Raw genomic sequence first — 18,756 nt, 5'->3', positions numbered from 1 at the left:
CGCACTGAAAGATGAGGTAAAAAGTATTTATTTAGCTGCAGATCAAACAGTTTCATACATGTATATTGTCAGTGGTTGACAAACATTCCACACCTTTATACTCAACATGTTTAGGAGATCACCAATAAAATAATCATACAAAATGCCTTTTTCTGGTCATGACAAATCACAAAATATTTGGCCGGAGAAAAAATGCAGCTGTAGGGAGAAAAAAAAAAACATACTGGAGGACAAAAAAACCACTTCGTAATATCTGGCTATTTTTTTTTCCATTTCAGAGAATAGTGTTCGTTTCATGAGTTGAAGCAGAATAGGAACCAATCTTAAGGTTTCCAGTTTAATACATATTCAGGTTGCTTACATACATCAAATTGACATTCTCCTTGATACAGCAATCAATAGTCCAGATCAAATGAAACATGTGAGACCAGTGCTGGGTGTCTCAGCCTTTCCTTGGTTGACTAAAGAGAAACTGATCTAGCCGACTGCTTTGAAGACAGCTACGTCTATAAGTCTGCACAGAAAACACAAACAAATACACTCCTTTTTTTCAGAACATCCACCAAGAGTCCCCTCCCAAGTCTCAGAGGAGTCCCTCCATCTCCCTCATAAAGGCTTCATACACCTGGTCCTTAGTCTTCATGTTGGTCTGAGACACAGCACCCATCTGAGATGGGTTAATCAAGCCCATCGGAGCAGCTGCTGCCATCTTCTGCCCCTGTCCTCCTCCCATGCCGTCATCTCCTCTCCTCCCTCCCATTCCTCCCCCTGCTTTCTCCATCGGCCCGGGTGCTGCCCCGGGCATCGCTCCGCTCTTGTCCCTACGCACCCTCAGCGCCGTGGGCACAAATCTGGTGACCTCCGCCTTTGGATTGATAATCTGAGGTTTGGCAGAGATTGTGGCCCCACCAGATCCTGCACCAGCCGCCAGGCCGCCTCCAGCCGCCGCCACAGACGTGATGTTGGCTCGTTTTTCGATGGTGGCTGCGTGGTGGTGGCCGGGGGGGTTGCCGCCGGGATTGGGGCCTGTGGCGGCAGCGGCCGTCCCCGGGGGAGGAGGCATCTGCATGACGCCCGGTCGCATGGGCATGGGAGGGGGCGGCATGTTGCTCTGAGGACCATCCTGGTTGGACCCGGAGCCCTTCTGGCGCTGGACGATGCTGGGAGGAGCGCTGAGCACGTTGGAGTTGAGAGGTGGAGGGAAGAGGGAGAGTGGTGGGGCGAGTGGACGTGGGGGCCCTCCTGCTCTTGGCGGAGGAGGTGGGATACCTGTAGAAAGAAAACAGACGGATGCATGAAACATTCCTATTCACCATGCCATGAAGTAAGCTTACATATTTTGAATAGTTCTATTTTTACAAGGGGGAGGGAAAGAAAATGGGTTTATAATCGAAAATGTAAATATTTAATGCTTATTGACGATATGCCAGTATTTAAATGCTTAAATTTGACAGTGATAACGAGTGGTCGACCGATACGGGTTTTTCAATGCCAATGCCGATTATTTTGACATCAGTCTCAACCGATCCCTGATATGTGCTGCCGATTTTTTTTGGGCCGATTCTTGAAGCTGATGTTGCCTTTTCTCCTCCATTTACATGACAAAAATGACACAATGATAACAATGTTACACAAGTCTCAATTTAAACAAAAAAAGAAACATTTATTAACAAAACAACCAAAACATATTAACAGTTGGATAACAAACAATGTGTATGTTGTTCTAGGCCTGGAGGTGGTGGCGCCTCAGATGATCCACATGTTTGATGTGTTTTTCTTGTTTCCAGTATCAGCAGCAGCTCACCAGAGAATGGCAGATGTTGCACCGAGCCTTGCTTGGTGTTGGCTCAGTGAAATGGGCTAATTGATCAGCGAGCGAACGCACGCATCGGCCGATACCAACTATTGTAAATTAATCAGTTTTTAAAACTATGAATCATTAGAAGTATGTTCCATTTTAAAAGTAGCACAAAGTCAGAGTGATAAAAAAAAATCTATAGAAATCTAAAATAGTTTTATAATCAGATCAAAGCCTTCACAATTGAAACTGAATCCTGAGGTGTCTAGAAATTCCGCCTTTTAGTTTTACTGACTTAAGTTTGTGTTTCACTGCAGCTCAGCCATTTAAAAAAAACATACATTTTCTGTTCCATTAAGTTTATTCAGCATCTGTTCATGCACACGCAAGAATATACAATATACGCTCAGTTTGAAAGTTCTATGCATTATGTCATGCACACACACATATATGCCTACCTGGTGGTGCTGGGGGTGGCAGTCTGGGAGGGGGTCCTCGTGGTGGGGGGCCTGGTGGGAGGCCAGGAGGGGGGCCTGGTGGGGGGCCCGGGGGCCGACCTGGTGGAGGTCCAGGAGGCAGAAGACGTGGCATTGGACCCCTCATGCCTCCAGGTATACCAGGAGGCCTCAAGAATGGAGGAGCCCCTGAAGGTAACATGATGCATAGTGTACATATGGATCATGAGCACAACCTTAGAACAAACAGCTAATGGATTGCATTTGAATACAGGTGCATCTCAATAAATTAGAATATCATTACACTGTCAATCAATATGTGCTGTGTGTGAGTCTGAGTGTGGGTTTGTGTGCGTACGTGTCTATGTGCGTGTATGTGTACATACAGATGTGTATGTGGGGATGGGAGGAGTGGGTTTTGTCATTTTTATTGTCTGTTTTTATTGTTATTTTTTGTAAAGCATTTTGTGTTGCATTTCTATGTATGGAAAGCGCTATATAAATAAAGTTTGATTGATCATAAAATTATTTATTTATTTACTAATTCAATTAAAAAAGTGGAAATAACACATTATATAGATCCATTACACACAGAATGAAAAATTTCATGTCTTAATTTATTTAATTTCTTGCAATTATAATGATTATGGCTTACATTTAATGTCCTAAAATAAGTGTAATAATAATGTAATATTACAAAAAGACCAATTTTAAAAAGTATGTTTAATATGGAAATATTGGCCTCTGAAAAGTATCTCCATCTATATGCACTCAGTTGGGGACTTGAACTACTGGAAAATGACTTTTTAATGATATTCAAAATGTATTGAGATGAATCTGTATAGAGCTCAGAGTAGGATGATAGTATTCCTAACCTGGTGGTGGGCCAGGAGGCGGACCAGAGGGTGGACCAGGAGGCCTCATTGGAGGAGCTGGGGGTGGACCCAGCGGTGGAGGTCCGGTCATTGGAGGACCTTGCAAGTGTGGAGGCCCTGGCTGGCCCACTGGCCCAGCAGGAGGGGGGAGACGCTGATTAGCAATAAGGTGGGGCGGGTTTTCCCCTGGTGGTCCCCTGTCCTCGATGTCTGAGCTGTCCGATTCATCTGTGTATTCCTCCTCCACCTCTTCTTCTTCCTCGTCTTCAGGAACTGACTGACCTGAAGACAAAAACAAAACACCATGCCTCGTCATCAGAAAAATAAAGGCCTGAAAGCTTGGTAAGAATGGAGCACAGGCATCGTTATAGTGCAGTACCTGCCATCCTCAACATCATGGCCTGCAGAGGGGTAATGGCCTTGGTCTTCTTCACCAACCTCTTTTTCTTCTTCTTCCCTTCGCGGGGGGCCTCTGGAGGCATGTCTGCGAAACGCACACTGCGACCTGTAGCAGGAGATCAATATATTAGTGTGAGAAGATAAACTCTAATCTGTACCATTCTTTATAAAATGCTTTTAGATTGTTTGTGCCACCACATTTCCCTGAAAAAAAGACATATCCTCACAGTATCCTCACTTTCCTTTATCACCTTTAGTGCTTTGGCAAATACAGCACAATTCTTCTATAATAACCCCAAGTACAACTGATTGTTTGGGAAATGTAGCTGCTAGTGCCAGAGTTCCTACACCTCTCGAAAAGTCAAAATCATGCACTTTTCAAGGTGCACTTTCAATCTGTTCAAGCACTGTACAGCTGTGTAAATAACATAGTTGTGTACAGTACATACATTATTGTGTCATAAACATTCTTTGTGACAGCATTCTACACAAGGGTGACAAAACACAACACAGTTTCAAAACATTTCAACTGTTAAAAAGGAGACTTGGCATCCAATATAACCAAAATTCCAAGCACTTTATTCATTCGAACTAAATAAAACAATACATTGAAACCGCTTCCTAAACTGTTGCAATAATAGTGCAATTTTGCTTCATGATACTGAAACCCATAATATTATAAATTAGGGCCGGGACTTTAACTTGTTAATTAAGATTAATTAATTACACAAAAATGAACGTGTTACAAAAATTTACGCATTTTAATCACACTTATTTCTGCACTACGGAACGTTTCTCACTGGATGAGTTTCAGGCGGACCGATTATACTGTAGCACTTGAACTAGCGTTCATGAGTTCAGACAACAACAAACCACAGTGAACATGAAGGAAGAAGCTGATGAGAGCGCTTTGGTTGGCCCTGTGGATGATGGGACATTTTGTTACAAAAAAACCAACGGATGGAAGCGTCGATAAGAGCATGGTTGTGTTGCTATGCAACAAGGAATTCACATATCACCGCAGCACATCCAGCCTCAAGTATCACCTCAATGCAAAACATATGGCAGCTAGCGGCTAGTGAGGTGGCTAGCGTGGATTGTGTTTTACTTAAAAAAACCAAAGTATTATAGTTTACAGAAGGTCTACCTACCTATAGGCTACCTGAATTTATGAGATGTACTATATTTCTAAATATGCTATTGCTACACTTAATGGCAAACATTGCACTGGTCTGTTGGACTTGAACGAAAATAAACAATATTTTTGTTGCTTAAGCTTATTCATTATTCAATGGTATACTAAAAATCCATGTGAAAAAAATTACTTCTCACTGTTCTCAGGTCAAATATTTATATGCGATTAAAATGCGATTAATTCATTACAAAGCCTCTAATTAATTAGATTAATTTTTTGAATCGAGTCCCGGCCCTATTATAAATACAATACAGCAGAACAGACACAACTAGAGCATAATAAAACTGTTTTCGGTTGAAAACTTCTGAACCACTCACCAGCATGTCTTTCATTTCTGTCTCTCTCGTCATCCCCATCATCATCCTGCCTGTCCACACTCATTCTCTGGTCACCGTCTCCCCCTTCATCCCTCTCTTCTTCGCTGTCTTCCTCAGAGTCACTTTCGTCTTCGTCCACATCATCCCGGTCTCTGTCGCTTTCACTGCCGCTGTCCCGATCTCTTCCCAGCTCCATTACAGAGTCCTTTTCTAAACCGGGGATGGAAGGCTCTGTTCGGGGTTTAAAAAAAAAAAAAAAAAAAAAAAGAGTAAGGGCAACCAGCAGAAATGTGAGCAGCAGCATCTTATTAAGATGAAATGGAAAATTTCTAAATGTAGTCATTAAGAGAACCATTTCTGCGTTACCTATGTCTGTGCCGTAGGCTCGTCGAGCAGGAATGCCGTACAGTGCCAGGACCTGTGGGGGTGGGGGCCCAGGTGGGGGGCCGGGGGGCTTCTTCCCTGGAGGTAAACGTGGCACACCTGGCACTGTTGCTAGAACCGGTCCAGAAGATGCCGTCAGAGGTCCTTTACTGAGAGATACATTAAAAAACATTATTCCCTTAAAAAGTTACTGAGTTTAGCAGAGGTGAATCAGCAGAGGCCCCACGATACGATTTTATCCTGATTCTTGATACACAATATAATATTATTGTGATTCTAAGCATTTTATGATATGGCGAGTATTGCGAAACAATATATTGTGATTTAACTGTTTAACTGCATTTTGTGTCCACAAAATTGAAATTCAAACAAGAATTGTTTTGTCAAATAAGAGAAAATTCTCAGTCTATTCATCTCACTTCAGTCTTTTTATTTCTCCACAATGAGAGTCAAACCCACAGACTGACCAACAAAGTATTCAGTCAAACTGAACTGAACTGATATCAAACATGTATGGACGACAACAACTGCAGCATTTTATCAAACTTTCCTCAACTTTAAGCCTCACTGCTCTGAATTTATTTGAATGAAACGTAAACATATCCTGACGCACATGGCGCCAATAGATTCCTTAGATCTTCTAGTTTTATATGATACCAGTATCTCCAGTCTATTCCTAAAAGTGAGCCATGAATCGAAATATCGATACGCAAAATATCACGATACTATGCTGTATCGACTTTTCCTCCACCTCTCAACTTTACCCACAGAAACCTCCTATACACACACGTTAATGCCTACCCAAAAGCGGTGCCTTTCTTCAGTATCGAGGGAGGCTGAGCTCCTGGTAGTGGGATGTCTTGGATGTGGATATTTGAGGGGGCGTGGGGCATGTCTGGTAAAGGGATGCTGTCAACCTCCACTGACTCTGCATTCTGGAAAGAAGGCAAAAAAATGTGAGAGTGAATAGATAGCCACCACTAACACTAAGCAATGTACACAAACTGAAATACATTTTAAATCTTAAGATACTGGGGACAGATTTTAAACAAAAGACACAGACATTCTGGTGCTAATCAAAAATGCTTTCTTAAATTTAATACCAAAGTGTAGACCTCAGTGGGTCAAGAGTGATCAAAATCCTGGTGTTAACTTTATAGTCACCACTCTGGAGCTTTATGTCTGCAACCAAAATTGTCCATATTGCTGTTTCCTTTTCTTTTAAGAAACACGAGATGCTGTCAGATAAATGCTGTTGTTAGTGCACTAAAACATTTGTCATTCACAAGTTTTTCTACAACATTTATTTTTTTGATTACCGGTGGACATTATTTCAGTTGATACTGGGGACAAATAAAGTAATTTTGATTTGATTTTCATTTAAACTAAATGCATTGCAGATGGAGTGTAAGTTGTTTCATTTTAATCAGATGCAAAAAAAAACCCAAACCCAAAACAAACCACAGCATGCAAACGGCTTTTTATATTGAGCATTTACAAAAAAACATATTGGTTGACCACTTATTCAAACATCTTAGACTTTGATGTTTAAAAACATCATCATGTGTCTGAATCCAAACACATCACACAAACTCACCTTGACAGAGTCAAAATAGAGTGCCAGCTGCCCTCTTTTGGTCTCGTAGTCTAACTCCAGTTTGCGGAGCTCCTTGTAGGTGTCGGGATTCTCCCTCTCATACAGACGGACGATGCGTTCAAATGTCTCACGTAGCTTCTTCCTCTTGTCCCTCAACACTTTCTCATTCAGCAAGGGCTGCTGGACTGGGTTGAACTCTGTTGAAAGTGTTATAGAGAGGCTTTTTTTTTTAAAAAGAAAGAAAACGCAGCTAATTATTTGTGAAATGTAGATAATTGTGATTTCTTTTCTTGCTGTAGATAAAAGAGAGTTTAAATAATCCAGAAGCCTTTATACACCCTGAAAAAAATCTGAACTTTATAGAAAAATAAGACTATAGATCTAATTTGACAGTAACATAACTAAAGATAGTAAACAATAACATACAAATTCAGCCCCCTCACCCATCTCATCCAGCTTCTCCATGTCTCTGATGATCTGTCTGGGGTCCTTCATCTTCAGAACCGCAGCTCTCACCATCATTCTCTGCTTCTTGTTCTAACAGGAGTATTAACAAAAGAAGCAAAATGTTATCCACACAGTAACAGTACAGTTGTATTCGAGATGACAGAGTGCATTGAATGTGACTCTTAGGTTTAAAGTCAAAAGTACCTTTTTTAACTCCCTTTTCCTGGCCTCCTTTCCTGGAAGGAAGGTAGAAAACAAGTATATGCTAGTTATAATTCTGACAAACACAGATATATACATATTTTAATGCAAACAATTCTATCATTACCGTAACATTTAACCAATTTTTCTCTTCAATTTTCATTCAGATTTTGTTCTTTATACATTGTTAGTAACCATTATGTTTGATTATATTCTGTTAAATTATACATTTTTAAACAAATGTATATTTATTTTTTATAAAGTTTATTAAATATTTATTGTATATAAGTGTGGGGAAAGCATGACATTTTTATCTGGATGCATTACGGTAATAAATGTGTGAATCAAAAATATGTTGAAAAATATAGAAAATATTATTTTAACACAAAACAATGAGTTGTGCCTCATTATGGCTATATTGTTCATTCATATAAAAGTGAAATATATTTAGTTTAATAAAGTATGTCCTTATAATCTTCACAGACATCACTTAGACTGGCTTCATGAGAATCACCCTATTGGTTATGCTCGATACTTACTGGCCTGGTCGGTGGGGTTCATAAACTTCCCACTCTTGGTGGAGGAGGTTGAACGTCGCCCCATTGTGTCGGTGCGTCTCCTTCACCCTGCAAAGTATAAAAAAATCTGGCAATGATGACATGTGATAGGACATTAACCATAAGTGTCCACTGAAAACCTGTGCATCCTGTCACAGCCAACTGAAGGCTGTCCCCTGTGTATGCTTCAGAGTGTCTTTAATTTAGTTACTCTAACAGGGTTCCCACTCCCAACCTGAAATTATTTTCCAGGACTTTTCCAGGACATTTTCAGCCGCTACAGAGACAAGTTATCATGTCATACACTAATACATTCTTTTGTACAGTTGTAACTTGCATTAATTGTTTCTAGTCTGTCTTCCTGACATTGTCGCTCACTCCTGTAATAAGAGGACAACACAAACATTTGAAACTGTCTATTACTGCCCATTTATGTTGTTTAACCAACCTGCCAAGCCTTTTGAATTGCATTTGATTTGTTTCAAAGTTACAAAATCACACTCTCTCTCTCTCTCACACACACACACACACACACACACACACACACACGGCACTTTATTTTCTCATCTCCAGCCACTCTATATCCATACATACCTATAAATAATTCTGTCCTATTTTTATTTAATGTGTGCATTAATATGCAATACTTTTTATTTATTAACATGTACATGTATATTTCGTTGCCCAGCATAATGACAACAAAGACTCTTGACTCTTGAATAAAGTCAAATTGATAGCTGTAATGTTAAATCACATTCATTTATGCTAACAACAGTAGAAATAAAAAATGGCAGGGGGAGGATAAATAATTTTCCAGGATAACGTAATAATTTCCAGAACATTTGACCTTTTTTCTCATTTCCAATACGTTTTACATGACTGGAAAATTGGTCATTGATCATTTTCGAGGTTTTCCAGGACGCGTGGGAACCCTGTCTAGCGTTACTTACTGACTAGTAAAATAATCTGGAAGTGCCTCTTATTTTGAAAGGTAAACACCTTGTTGAGTAGCGTTATTGGGGCTAGCTAATGTTAGCTATACATAAAGTTGACAGTCAATGCATGGCTTACAAACAAGATAAACACAATATAGTGTCTCTCTATGTTATATATAACGTACGGAGACACAGTGTATGTTTTAAGTAGCTAGAAAACAAATTAAAGCCAGTAAATGATCAGTGAGCGACTCATGCAGCATTCTGATGGCAGGTTAGCTGCTAACGTTAGCTTCACCTGTAACTAGGGCCGCGTTAGCATCGACAACAGCAAAGAAGGGAAAACTTGACATTACCTTTTATTAGAATAAAATCTGTAGAGCGGAACGCCCTACACACGCACCCCCGTGTACCAAAAAGAAATCACGACGTATTGCGTACGCTTTGAAGCACGAATACAAAGCTTTTATATGATGAATGCACGCAGGGACTCCGTTAGCCGGCCGCCATGTTTACTGCCGAGCAGGAGCGGAAAAGTTTGACGTCATCAAAACGCGTCAATAGCCGTTAGAAGCCAGTGATGAAGGCAAACCTCGTCTGTTAACAGAAATATTTTCACTGGTTTTACTTTACATTATAAAGATGTCATATTTGGCTGTTTTGATCACAAAAAGAAGGATGATGATGCATATAATCTTATGAATTTCTTTTTTCTTTTTGCCAAATACCACATTCACAAATTTAAGTTTTCAAGGAAAAAACCAAATGTCTTTTTGTTGAAGTCAGAATTTGAACAGTATATCTCAACTCTCTCCTGTCTACAAAACAAAAAAGCTGTGAAGACTGTCAACATATGCACTGCCTTTAATGTCTTTAACAACTGGAGGTTATCTGTGTAAATATTCAGGAAACATCATTTTGGTTTGAGAGGTACTTCTTTTTCAGTGATTCGACTGGCCAGGTTCAACACTTTTTTCCCCAAAAGAGAATATAAGAGGATATTCCCACATGCAATGGAATAAAGAACATTTTTGTTGCTTACAGTTAATGCAAGTATCTGGGATATTTGGGTTAAAAAGGTGCAGCTTACTTGGGGTTGTATACTGTCTGCTTATCCATTTGTATCGTAGTAATTTAGAGTTTGTATTCACAGTTTGAGTTTTATGGGTTAATCATCCCATTCTAGCAATATGTGTTCAATATATATATATATAGCTTTGTTAAAAACTTTTTGTTGTTGTTATTATTTACTTTTATTTAATTTTATCTTACTTTATTTTAATTGTATTTAATCTTATTAATTTCTAACCTGCCTCCAGTGTTTCCTCACTGCTCCACGTTGAGATGGAGCTTCCTCAGTTTATGCTTTGTTTTTGATGGGATGGAGGGTCAGGGTTGAGGGTTGGGGATGGGCGGAGGGTGTTTGCTTGTTTCTATGTTTTGTTATTGTTATAATTATTATTATTATTACTTTCCCCTTTTTATGTGAAGCACTTTGTGTTGCACCTCTCTTGTATTGTGCTATACAAATAAAGTCTGATTGATTGATTGATTGATTGATTGATTGATTGAAATTAACCAAAAATAATGCTCTCCCCCCAGTCTGGATCATGGGTGTATTATTGATTGTTCATTAATTTTCTAGACATCGAATTGAGCCTTTAAGTGTATGGCCATGTGCAATGTAATGAACATTTTCTTGCAAGACAAGGCAGTTTCAGTAAAACAACCAGCAGCTCTGCTACCATAATTAATTGACGGGTCTCAGTGACAGACGCTTCTCAATCACAAGGTTCCCCTAAATCATACCCTGCTTTATCATGTTTTACTCTATGGTTTTACTCTAACTGAGATGTAATTTACAAAATTAACTTCATGCTGTATTGAAAAAGACTAGAAACTAGCGATTGAAACCATAAACTCAGGAGTAGGGGACATGCGGAGCGGTAATAAATCTGTGTGAGTGAGCTGATTTTGAAACAGTCTTGAATGCGATCCATAGACTGTATAAAATTGCGATCTGACATGTTTTTGCAACCAGTGAGTCGCCCCCTGTAGACTGGAACCACTTCCATAATGGCTTCATTTTTCGGACGCGGAGAGCTCTTCGTGTTTTCAATTTATTAAAGTTAATTCTAACATTCCCGTCGCTTAAAATGTCGTGCTCGGCGTTCGGTTGTTATAAAAGACAAAGTAAGGACTCGGGTGTTAGTTTTTTCCGGTAAGTTGACGTTGTTTAAGCCTGTTTTTCGCTAGCCGAAATTAGCATCCCACTACCACAGTGAACGTGACAATAGATGCATCTTGCTAACCAAGCTAGCTAGCCGTTAGCTGAGAACATAGCTTTGTATGCTAACTATGTGGCGCTACTGGACTAAATAGTGTTATCCACAGACCCTGGATGTGTTATAACCCATTCATTAATGTAATGGTACGTTAGCTATTTAGTCAACGCTTGGTGAAACAATAAAAATTGACGTTAAAAGGGTGAGCTAACGACATTTGTTTTGAGTTGCTGCTCCATCATGGGACCGTGTTGAAGTGTATCGTGTGGTAACTTCTGCTTGAAGAACACCATTCAACAACTTAGTGTCCTCAGATAAACTTTATCGAGGAGTGGCTCAGTCATTATTGTCATTCACGGAGGCTCACACTGCTCATGGTGTAGGGCGGAAGAGTTTACACACACACACACACACACACACACACACACACACAACCCCAGAAAACTCTCCAGAACCCCTTCTCTTTCCTAACAACTACTCCTAGCGGGAGCATGGCCATTCCCATCATCTACATTACTTGGTTTTTTTGACACATTTTTACAATGCTTACATTACAAGACATTGCTGTAAGTTAGTACGCTGCAATCAAGTAAGTTCAGTACTTCAAAATGTAATCAGTTATTAATGCAAATTACATGGCAGTTTTTGTTATTACTAATGCATTCCTTTGGTTTGCAAACAAAATGTAATTCAATCTGAGTACTATTACCCTATATTAAGGAAAAGATGCAGCAGATACAGCCTAAAACGTTTAAAAGGCAAATAGAATGCATTTACACTTGTTGAGAAATGCATTGAGGAAACCTTTAAAATTAAATTATCTGATTCCAACAGTAAATCCTCACCTATTTCTCTGCGCCGATAATTTGATGGGGAATGATGAGCAGGGGACGTCCGAGTTCTCCTTCATTTTATTACAATATGTCAAGAAATGTGCAGTTTACAGAGTCTCTGGGTTCAATCTACACGTCCCTGACATGACAAAGGCTGGTCAGTTCATGAAGGCCGAACCCGTCTACTTTCCCTTGAACCCTTCTTATACCCTAGCAGAGGTTTAATCAGAATGTAGGTTGAACTCTCCAGAAGTGCCTCCTTTCAATCCGCTGACTTGTCAGTTTATTGCATACATGTCATGTCACCAAGCAAAGAAGACGGTTATCTTTCTTCTCAGCGCACCATGTCTGTGAACTGACCTGTTAACAAAACTTTCAAAACATGCTGCTTTTTATATCTGCTGTTTTTAAATCAAAGGCCTAATAAATGCAAGAGCAGCACTTACTCAAAATGTTTATCCTTCATTTTCATTTAGGGCTGCTCGGTTCATTAAATAGCAAACACAATATAGACTAGTACAACATCCATATTGCAGGAAGGTGCAATACTTAAGTTGAAATATGTGTAAAAATACCTTCTCAATTTAGTATTGTTAAAAATATATTTTTATATATAAAATAGAATTGTTTAGTAGAGAGCATTTTAATATATTTTACAACGAAATGAGAAAAATTATGCGCAAAATATCATATTATATCCATCCAACATCATGAATCCTAGCGCAAAATCAGTCAAAAATAATCGCAATTATATATTATCTTTTAAATGGCACACCCCTAGTTTCAGTGTTAAAACAAGGAATAAAAAAAATGCCACTATCCATGAAGTATCATGAAATAAAATAATAATAATAATAAATAATTACTAGTATAGTTACCGTTAACTGCCAACCTGTCAACCATTCAAATATTTGTCATATTTTAAAGAATTATTAAAAAATGTCAAGTAATCCATAAGAATGAACTGCACAGTCGTCCATAAAGTCTGAATAATTTGTTTTCAAACACACTCTTTCTTGTTTCATTTTCATTGTGATGTTTGGAAGAGATTGATTAGTAAAGTTTTGAGAAGATATACGAATAAAGAATAAATCACATTGTCACAATCATTTCATGGAAAGAGCAACCATGTATAATCTGATTGCACATTTTTATTTTTATAGTATTGTTTTTCTCTTTTTTAAGTGGGCTGGAAAAATATAGATGCACCAGGGATGAAAGATGAAAATTAGCTGAAGATGGCTCAAGCTGGCAAATTTACATCATGAACTTAAGTCTCATCTTAATTAATGTACATTGTACCTTTTTTCCAACATAGACAAAAACAACAAACAACAACACACTGTGGCCACAAAAAACTACTTATTATGTAATACAGGCAATACAATGAAAATGCTCTGTAATGCTCCCATTACACACATTGTACCTTAAAAACATAATTCTCATTTTCATTTGCAGATTTGGGGCCTTGTTTGTGTAAACTGTTAATATACAAATCGATTGGGAAGGTAGTGTCGGATTACTTAACAGTACATTTTTTTCCCAAACAGATTTCCTTTTCGGGATCATGACAGGTTGTCGCGATGGTCCATCAACGTGAGGCGACTGAATTGGACCCCAACTACATCGTCTCGGCTGTGCAGTATGCATTTCGAGGAGGATCAGTTCTTCACGGACAATGCGGTAATTAAACAGTTACATTTTCTAAATGTACCAATATTTAGTCATGCCCACTTTATGCTGATCCCATGCAGTCTGGGGGCATGAAGTCTTTCTCATGTAGTATGAATGAAGGTATTTCTAGTTAACGAAAACTAACAGAATAATGAAAACTAGAATTGAAAAAACATTTTTCGTTCACTGAAAGCTTTTTTAATAATAATATTAATAAATATTATATAATAATATATAATATAAAATAAAATAATATATAATAATATTAATAATATATTAATAACTAACTGAAACTGTATTGTGTGGTTACAAAACGAACTAAAATTATAGTGAAAATGTCCTTCGTTTTCGTCTTTGTCAACTTTTTTCATACATAAACCTTTTTGGTTGATATTAAATCTATTTCTATCTATCTATCTATCTATCTATCTATCTATCTATCTATCTATCTATCTGGTTTTATGACTTAATAAACTTATTGGGGCTGAGATGGATCAGACAAAGGAAATAAAGGAAACATTTATTGTGACCTTATTGAATCTGGCACCCAACAAATACCCCATTACAAAACACTAAAACTAACACTAAAAGTAATAAAAAACTAAACTAAAACTAAGCATTTCCAAAAAATAAAAACTAATTAAAACTAGCGAACTCACTCTAAAAACTAATTAAAACTAACTGAATTTGAAAACAAAAATTGACAATGAAATTAAAACTAAAACTCATGAAAAATCCCAAACTATTATAACCTTCGTATGAAAGTATTATGTTCACCTATTGTATTTGAATATTTCTGCACACTGGGGTCCCTAAACAGTCTATGAATTGCATAAATTGGGTAGGACCGGAAAGCTGAGACTATTGTGGATTCAATAAACCAACTTTATTCATGTGTGATGATGTAAGTCCCCATAGCAGCATTTTATTATAGTGAGAGCATTTTTTGAAACTTGACCCCACTGTATAAAATGACCTGTTGGGACCTCACAGCCCCATTAACACTCAATTTACAACCACAAACTAGAGACCTAGAGCATTCAGAGGGCGTGTGGCTTTCCAAGCTATAATAACAATAAGTGGGTTTCTCAGCAGTTTACCCAATAGAAGTATTCGCCATTTACTAGCTAAAAAATGCAACTCTTGGAAAAATCTTAAAAATGTCAAACGTTTTTGTTAACAAATCACAGCATGGATTTTTCTATGGTGCCACTAGGTGGTATTGTCAAAAGTATCGATACTCAAAAAAGTATCGATACTAAAACGTTGTATCCAGATACAATACTCAATTTATACTCACTCAAGTATCAAGTATCTGAAGCTTGTTATCATAGTTGCAGTTTCTTTTTGCGCAACTGTTTTTTTATTATAAATATTTAACCTGTGGTGCTGTTAATTTTAACATGTTGCATTTTTCTTGTCAATAAAAATATTTCTGTTAAATTTGGGGGTCTTTGTTTTTATCCTGGTGGTATCGAAAATGGTATCGAGTATCGAATATTTTCCTGAGTATCGGTATCTAGTTGAAAATTTTAGTATCGTGACAACCCTAGGTGTTACTCAAGGTCTTGGTGTCTTACTGTGATTTTATTATCCAATCAATGTTACAGATTCATTCCAGCTTTCAGATGATGCACACCACTTCTATGTGGCATTTATTGTTGACCTGCTACTTATAATCACCCTCAAAAAGTCTCTACTTAAATAAACTATGATATGTGTCACAATCTACCTACTGATGTTTTGTGTAATTCCCATCAGGGCAAGAGGAGGCTGAAGGACAACGCTATCCCCACCATTTTTGACTTTCCACCACATTTGATGATAAAGAAAAGCCTTCCCAGGACAACAGGGAACAAACGGTGGGCAGAAGACAGCTCAGTCCCTACTTCTGTCCCTTCTTCTGTCCCTTCAGTCCCCTCACCCAGCACACCTGTCCAGCCTCAGGGGACGGACGGACCTGATCTACATTTGTGCTCTGTGTTGGCTATAAAAGTGGAAATCCCCGATCCAGAATTAGAGAGTCCTGTCGTTCCAGAAGAAGAGATTCCTGCCAATCCTTACTCACTTACTCGTGCTACTGATCACAGATATGCTCTTGCGATGAAAGAGCCTAGTGAGACCAGTGCTGCTGACAGTGACCTCCAAGCTGGAACTAATGAGGCTAATATGCATGTTGATGATAACGAGGTCACCTCTGATGATGAAACTGAAGGCTCAACGAGCACAGACCCCAAATTACTGATGCGTGATCATGACTATTTCACCAAAAAGCAGCCGATGTCCCCGGGCACTGCTAGCCGCATCGCTGAGATGGAGACTCAACAGATTAACACTACGCTCAGGCTGCAAGTCAGCTCACTACAGGCGAAGCTTGTTGCCGCTCGCAAAAAGATAAAGATGAAGAGTCAGCTCGCGAGGAGAATGCAAGTAAGACTTAAATCCTTGAAAACTCTCACAAGGGCGCTTCAAAAAAAGTTGGACCAGAATGAAAAACAGTTGAAAAGGCTGTTGGGTGATGTTGATTTCACACCACCGCGCAACAAGCGTCCTGACAAAAGCCTCCCTGCAGGAGCGTCACCCTCCAAAAAGAACAAATCAAACACGAATCAAACAGAGCTGCCGACCGTAAGTTGGGCATTTATAAATTGGCAGGAACCGCTTTAAACTCCTACCTCCATGTTTGTAACTGCCTTCCCCTCTTTAGCAACTGTTACTCAGAGATTCAGCAATGTTGGCATTACGGAAGCAAAAGAGACAGTCGGGCAAATTAAGAATGCACCTTTCTGGTTTATATGTTCCTGGGTTTAAAAAATTGTTTTTGAAATTGGCTGTAATGCCAGTGATCTTGTCGTTCTCGTTAACAAATAAGATGACGGAAATGTTTTAGCTTAAACTCTTCAGGGAAGTTTCAGCAGTCAGGAAGGAAGTGAAAGCTAGTTTTACTGGAGGCCGAATATAAAAAAGAGGGATTAAATATCTCGTCTGGGGGATGAAATATTTGCCTGTTAAAACTGGGAAAAAATATCTTAGAAAATATTGAACATAGGCTGAAAAAGATAGGCAGATATAGGTTTTACCTATCTTTTTAAAGGCACATCCTGGTTAAAAACAACCTTGTGTCTTGTGTGTTGAGGAATTCTCAAGTTCTCTGTTTAATTTTACTGGACAGCACAGATAGCCATGGTGGACTGGCTTTCTCTATTTTTCATAGACGCCCTGTTGGACGATCCTCATAGTTTCTATCAATGGACTGTTTGAAATGTAGGAAATGTTCCACAAAGAGAGAATCAAAAGCTGGGACTGGGCCGGTGGTTTATGGGACTTGTCTCAGGGGTGATTAAGGATCTGCTGGTGTGGCAAAATATGTCTCACTGCCGTGTGGTTGAGCTGTGTGACCCCAGGTCTGGCTCTGTGCCTCGGGATCAGATCTGTCTGGGTCATCAGCCTCCTGCTCAGGGAAACAGCAACAAACCCTGAACTCTCTCTGACTGCTGCACACTATGTTGGACGTGATCGACTAAATAAAACTAGTTATTTTCTTGCTGTTTCTCGCAGGGTTTAACAAAACAGTTATGAGATTTACAACAAAGAGTTCTTTATGGAAATGTTACTGTTAATGCATTTTATGTTATTAATCCAAATGCCCTTTTGCACACAGAGGGAAACAGGTTTTCACTGTTTTCTAGAATATAGTCAACTTTTTCTCTGTTTCAGCACTTAAGTGAAATGTTTGTTTTGTTTTTGGTCAGCCGTTTGTTTTGGTATATAAATGCAACCAAAAATGGAAAATAAGATACCAATTTTTTTCTTGGTTTAAACAAAGATGGCAATTCAGATCGAATATTCTCTGGACGGTTTGCGTTGAACAATATGGTTCACTTCAATTTTGGTTTGTAAGTTAAATTTCAAAATGTTGTTATGAGCAAATAAAATGGTTTTGAAATTTTAAATTAATTCTGTTTCACTCTCTTTCAAATACATGTACTTGAGTTTATCTATGTCATGCAGCTTTAAACAATGGCTTCACTTCATCTCACAGGCAAATTTAGTTACTTTTCAGAATACATTTTTAACCCTTCCTGTCCAGTGAAATCCATGTATTTCCAAATTTGGTGATTTTGAATATACATTTTTGTGATGAACTGATGGATCACATGTTCCTTTATAAGTTGAGAAAGTTATCCTACTTCTTAAAGTTATTTATTCGATCACAAAACACTTACAGGGACCGTTTTTCTGCAGAATAAGTACTTTCTTCCTTTTGGCTGCACACAAAATTTCAAAGCAAAGCTGCTTACATGATGCATACAATAAGAGATGTAAAAATAAATCGAATGAACTACAAATTTTGAATGATCTTCAAGTGAATAAACATCAAATGCTTATTTTTGACTCATTGTTTCATCATGAGGTCCAGAATTTACTCCTTCTCTATGGTGCAATACCATATTTTGGCCATCAGATGTCGCTACAGACAGTCAAACTTGATCCATTCTCCTCAGCACTAAAGACAATGATATGTCTTCATTTTATGCTATTTCTATCTATTTATTACTGCCCCATTTAATTAGATTAGACAATGTGTTTTGGGTGGAAAGTGTATTTATCATAATTGGATAGTTTTTTAATTGCATAGTTTTCCAGGTATGATACAGAACATGTGATTGGATAAAAAGGACCTTTCACATTGTCAGTGCAGACTTGAGACAAAGACCTGAGAATCAGTGGATTATTGTTGTATATACTCCTCAAATATAGATACCGAAGTATGTCATGATGACTCCAAAAACAACACCTACAT

General features: G+C 38.4%; 2 protein-coding genes across 2 annotated transcripts; one reads left to right on the top strand and one right to left on the bottom strand.

Moving 5' to 3' along the window:
- Positions 1–12: 12 nt before the first annotated feature.
- LOC131984161 (WW domain-binding protein 11) lies at positions 13–9,702 on the bottom strand. Its single transcript, XM_059349054.1, has 12 exons — positions 9,517–9,702; positions 8,208–8,294; positions 7,672–7,703; positions 7,464–7,557; positions 7,021–7,217; positions 6,225–6,358; positions 5,406–5,572; positions 5,040–5,270; positions 3,508–3,633; positions 3,129–3,410; positions 2,257–2,442; positions 13–1,269 (listed from the first exon to the last, which is right to left on the bottom strand). The coding sequence occupies exons 2-12, from the start codon at positions 8,269–8,271 to the stop codon at positions 584–586; spliced, it is 2,199 nt and encodes a 732-aa protein (XP_059205037.1). The 5' UTR covers positions 8,272–8,294; positions 9,517–9,702; the 3' UTR covers positions 13–583.
- A 1,463-nt stretch (positions 9,703–11,165) lies between these two features.
- LOC131982589 (peroxynitrite isomerase THAP4-like) lies at positions 11,166–17,202 on the top strand. The gene is made up of 3 exons (XM_059347088.1): positions 11,166–11,381; positions 13,829–13,961; positions 15,714–17,202. The coding sequence occupies exons 1-3, from the start codon at positions 11,317–11,319 to the stop codon at positions 16,617–16,619; spliced, it is 1,104 nt and encodes a 367-aa protein (XP_059203071.1). The 5' UTR covers positions 11,166–11,316; the 3' UTR covers positions 16,620–17,202.
- Positions 17,203–18,756: the final 1,554 nt, after the last annotated feature.

This window comes from Centropristis striata, chromosome 13 (genome assembly GCF_030273125.1).
Source record: "Centropristis striata isolate RG_2023a ecotype Rhode Island chromosome 13, C.striata_1.0, whole genome shotgun sequence".
NCBI classification, from domain to species: domain Eukaryota; kingdom Metazoa; phylum Chordata; class Actinopteri; order Perciformes; family Serranidae; genus Centropristis; species Centropristis striata.
The sequence above is the reverse complement of the archived record's forward strand: the minus strand, read 5'-3'. Positions and strand labels throughout refer to the sequence as shown.

Coding starts and splice junctions, on each gene's coding strand:
- LOC131984161 (XM_059349054.1), bottom strand. CDS start 8,271: ATGGGGCGACGTTCAACCTCCTCCACCAAGAGTGGGAAGTTTATGAAC. Junction 7,218..7,463: donor GGAGAAGCTGGATGAGATGG/GTGAGGGGGCTG, acceptor CACTTTCAACAG/AGTTCAACCCAGTCCAGCAG. Junction 3,634..5,039: donor CAGAAATGAAAGACATGCTG/GTGAGTGGTTCA, acceptor CTCCTGCTACAG/GTCGCAGTGTGCGTTTCGCA.
- LOC131982589 (XM_059347088.1), top strand. CDS start 11,317: ATGTCGTGCTCGGCGTTCGGTTGTTATAAAAGACAAAGTAAGGACTCG. Junction 11,382..13,828: donor TCGGGTGTTAGTTTTTTCCG/GTAAGTTGACGT, acceptor TTTCCCAAACAG/ATTTCCTTTTCGGGATCATG. Junction 13,962..15,713: donor AGTTCTTCACGGACAATGCG/GTAATTAAACAG, acceptor AATTCCCATCAG/GGCAAGAGGAGGCTGAAGGA.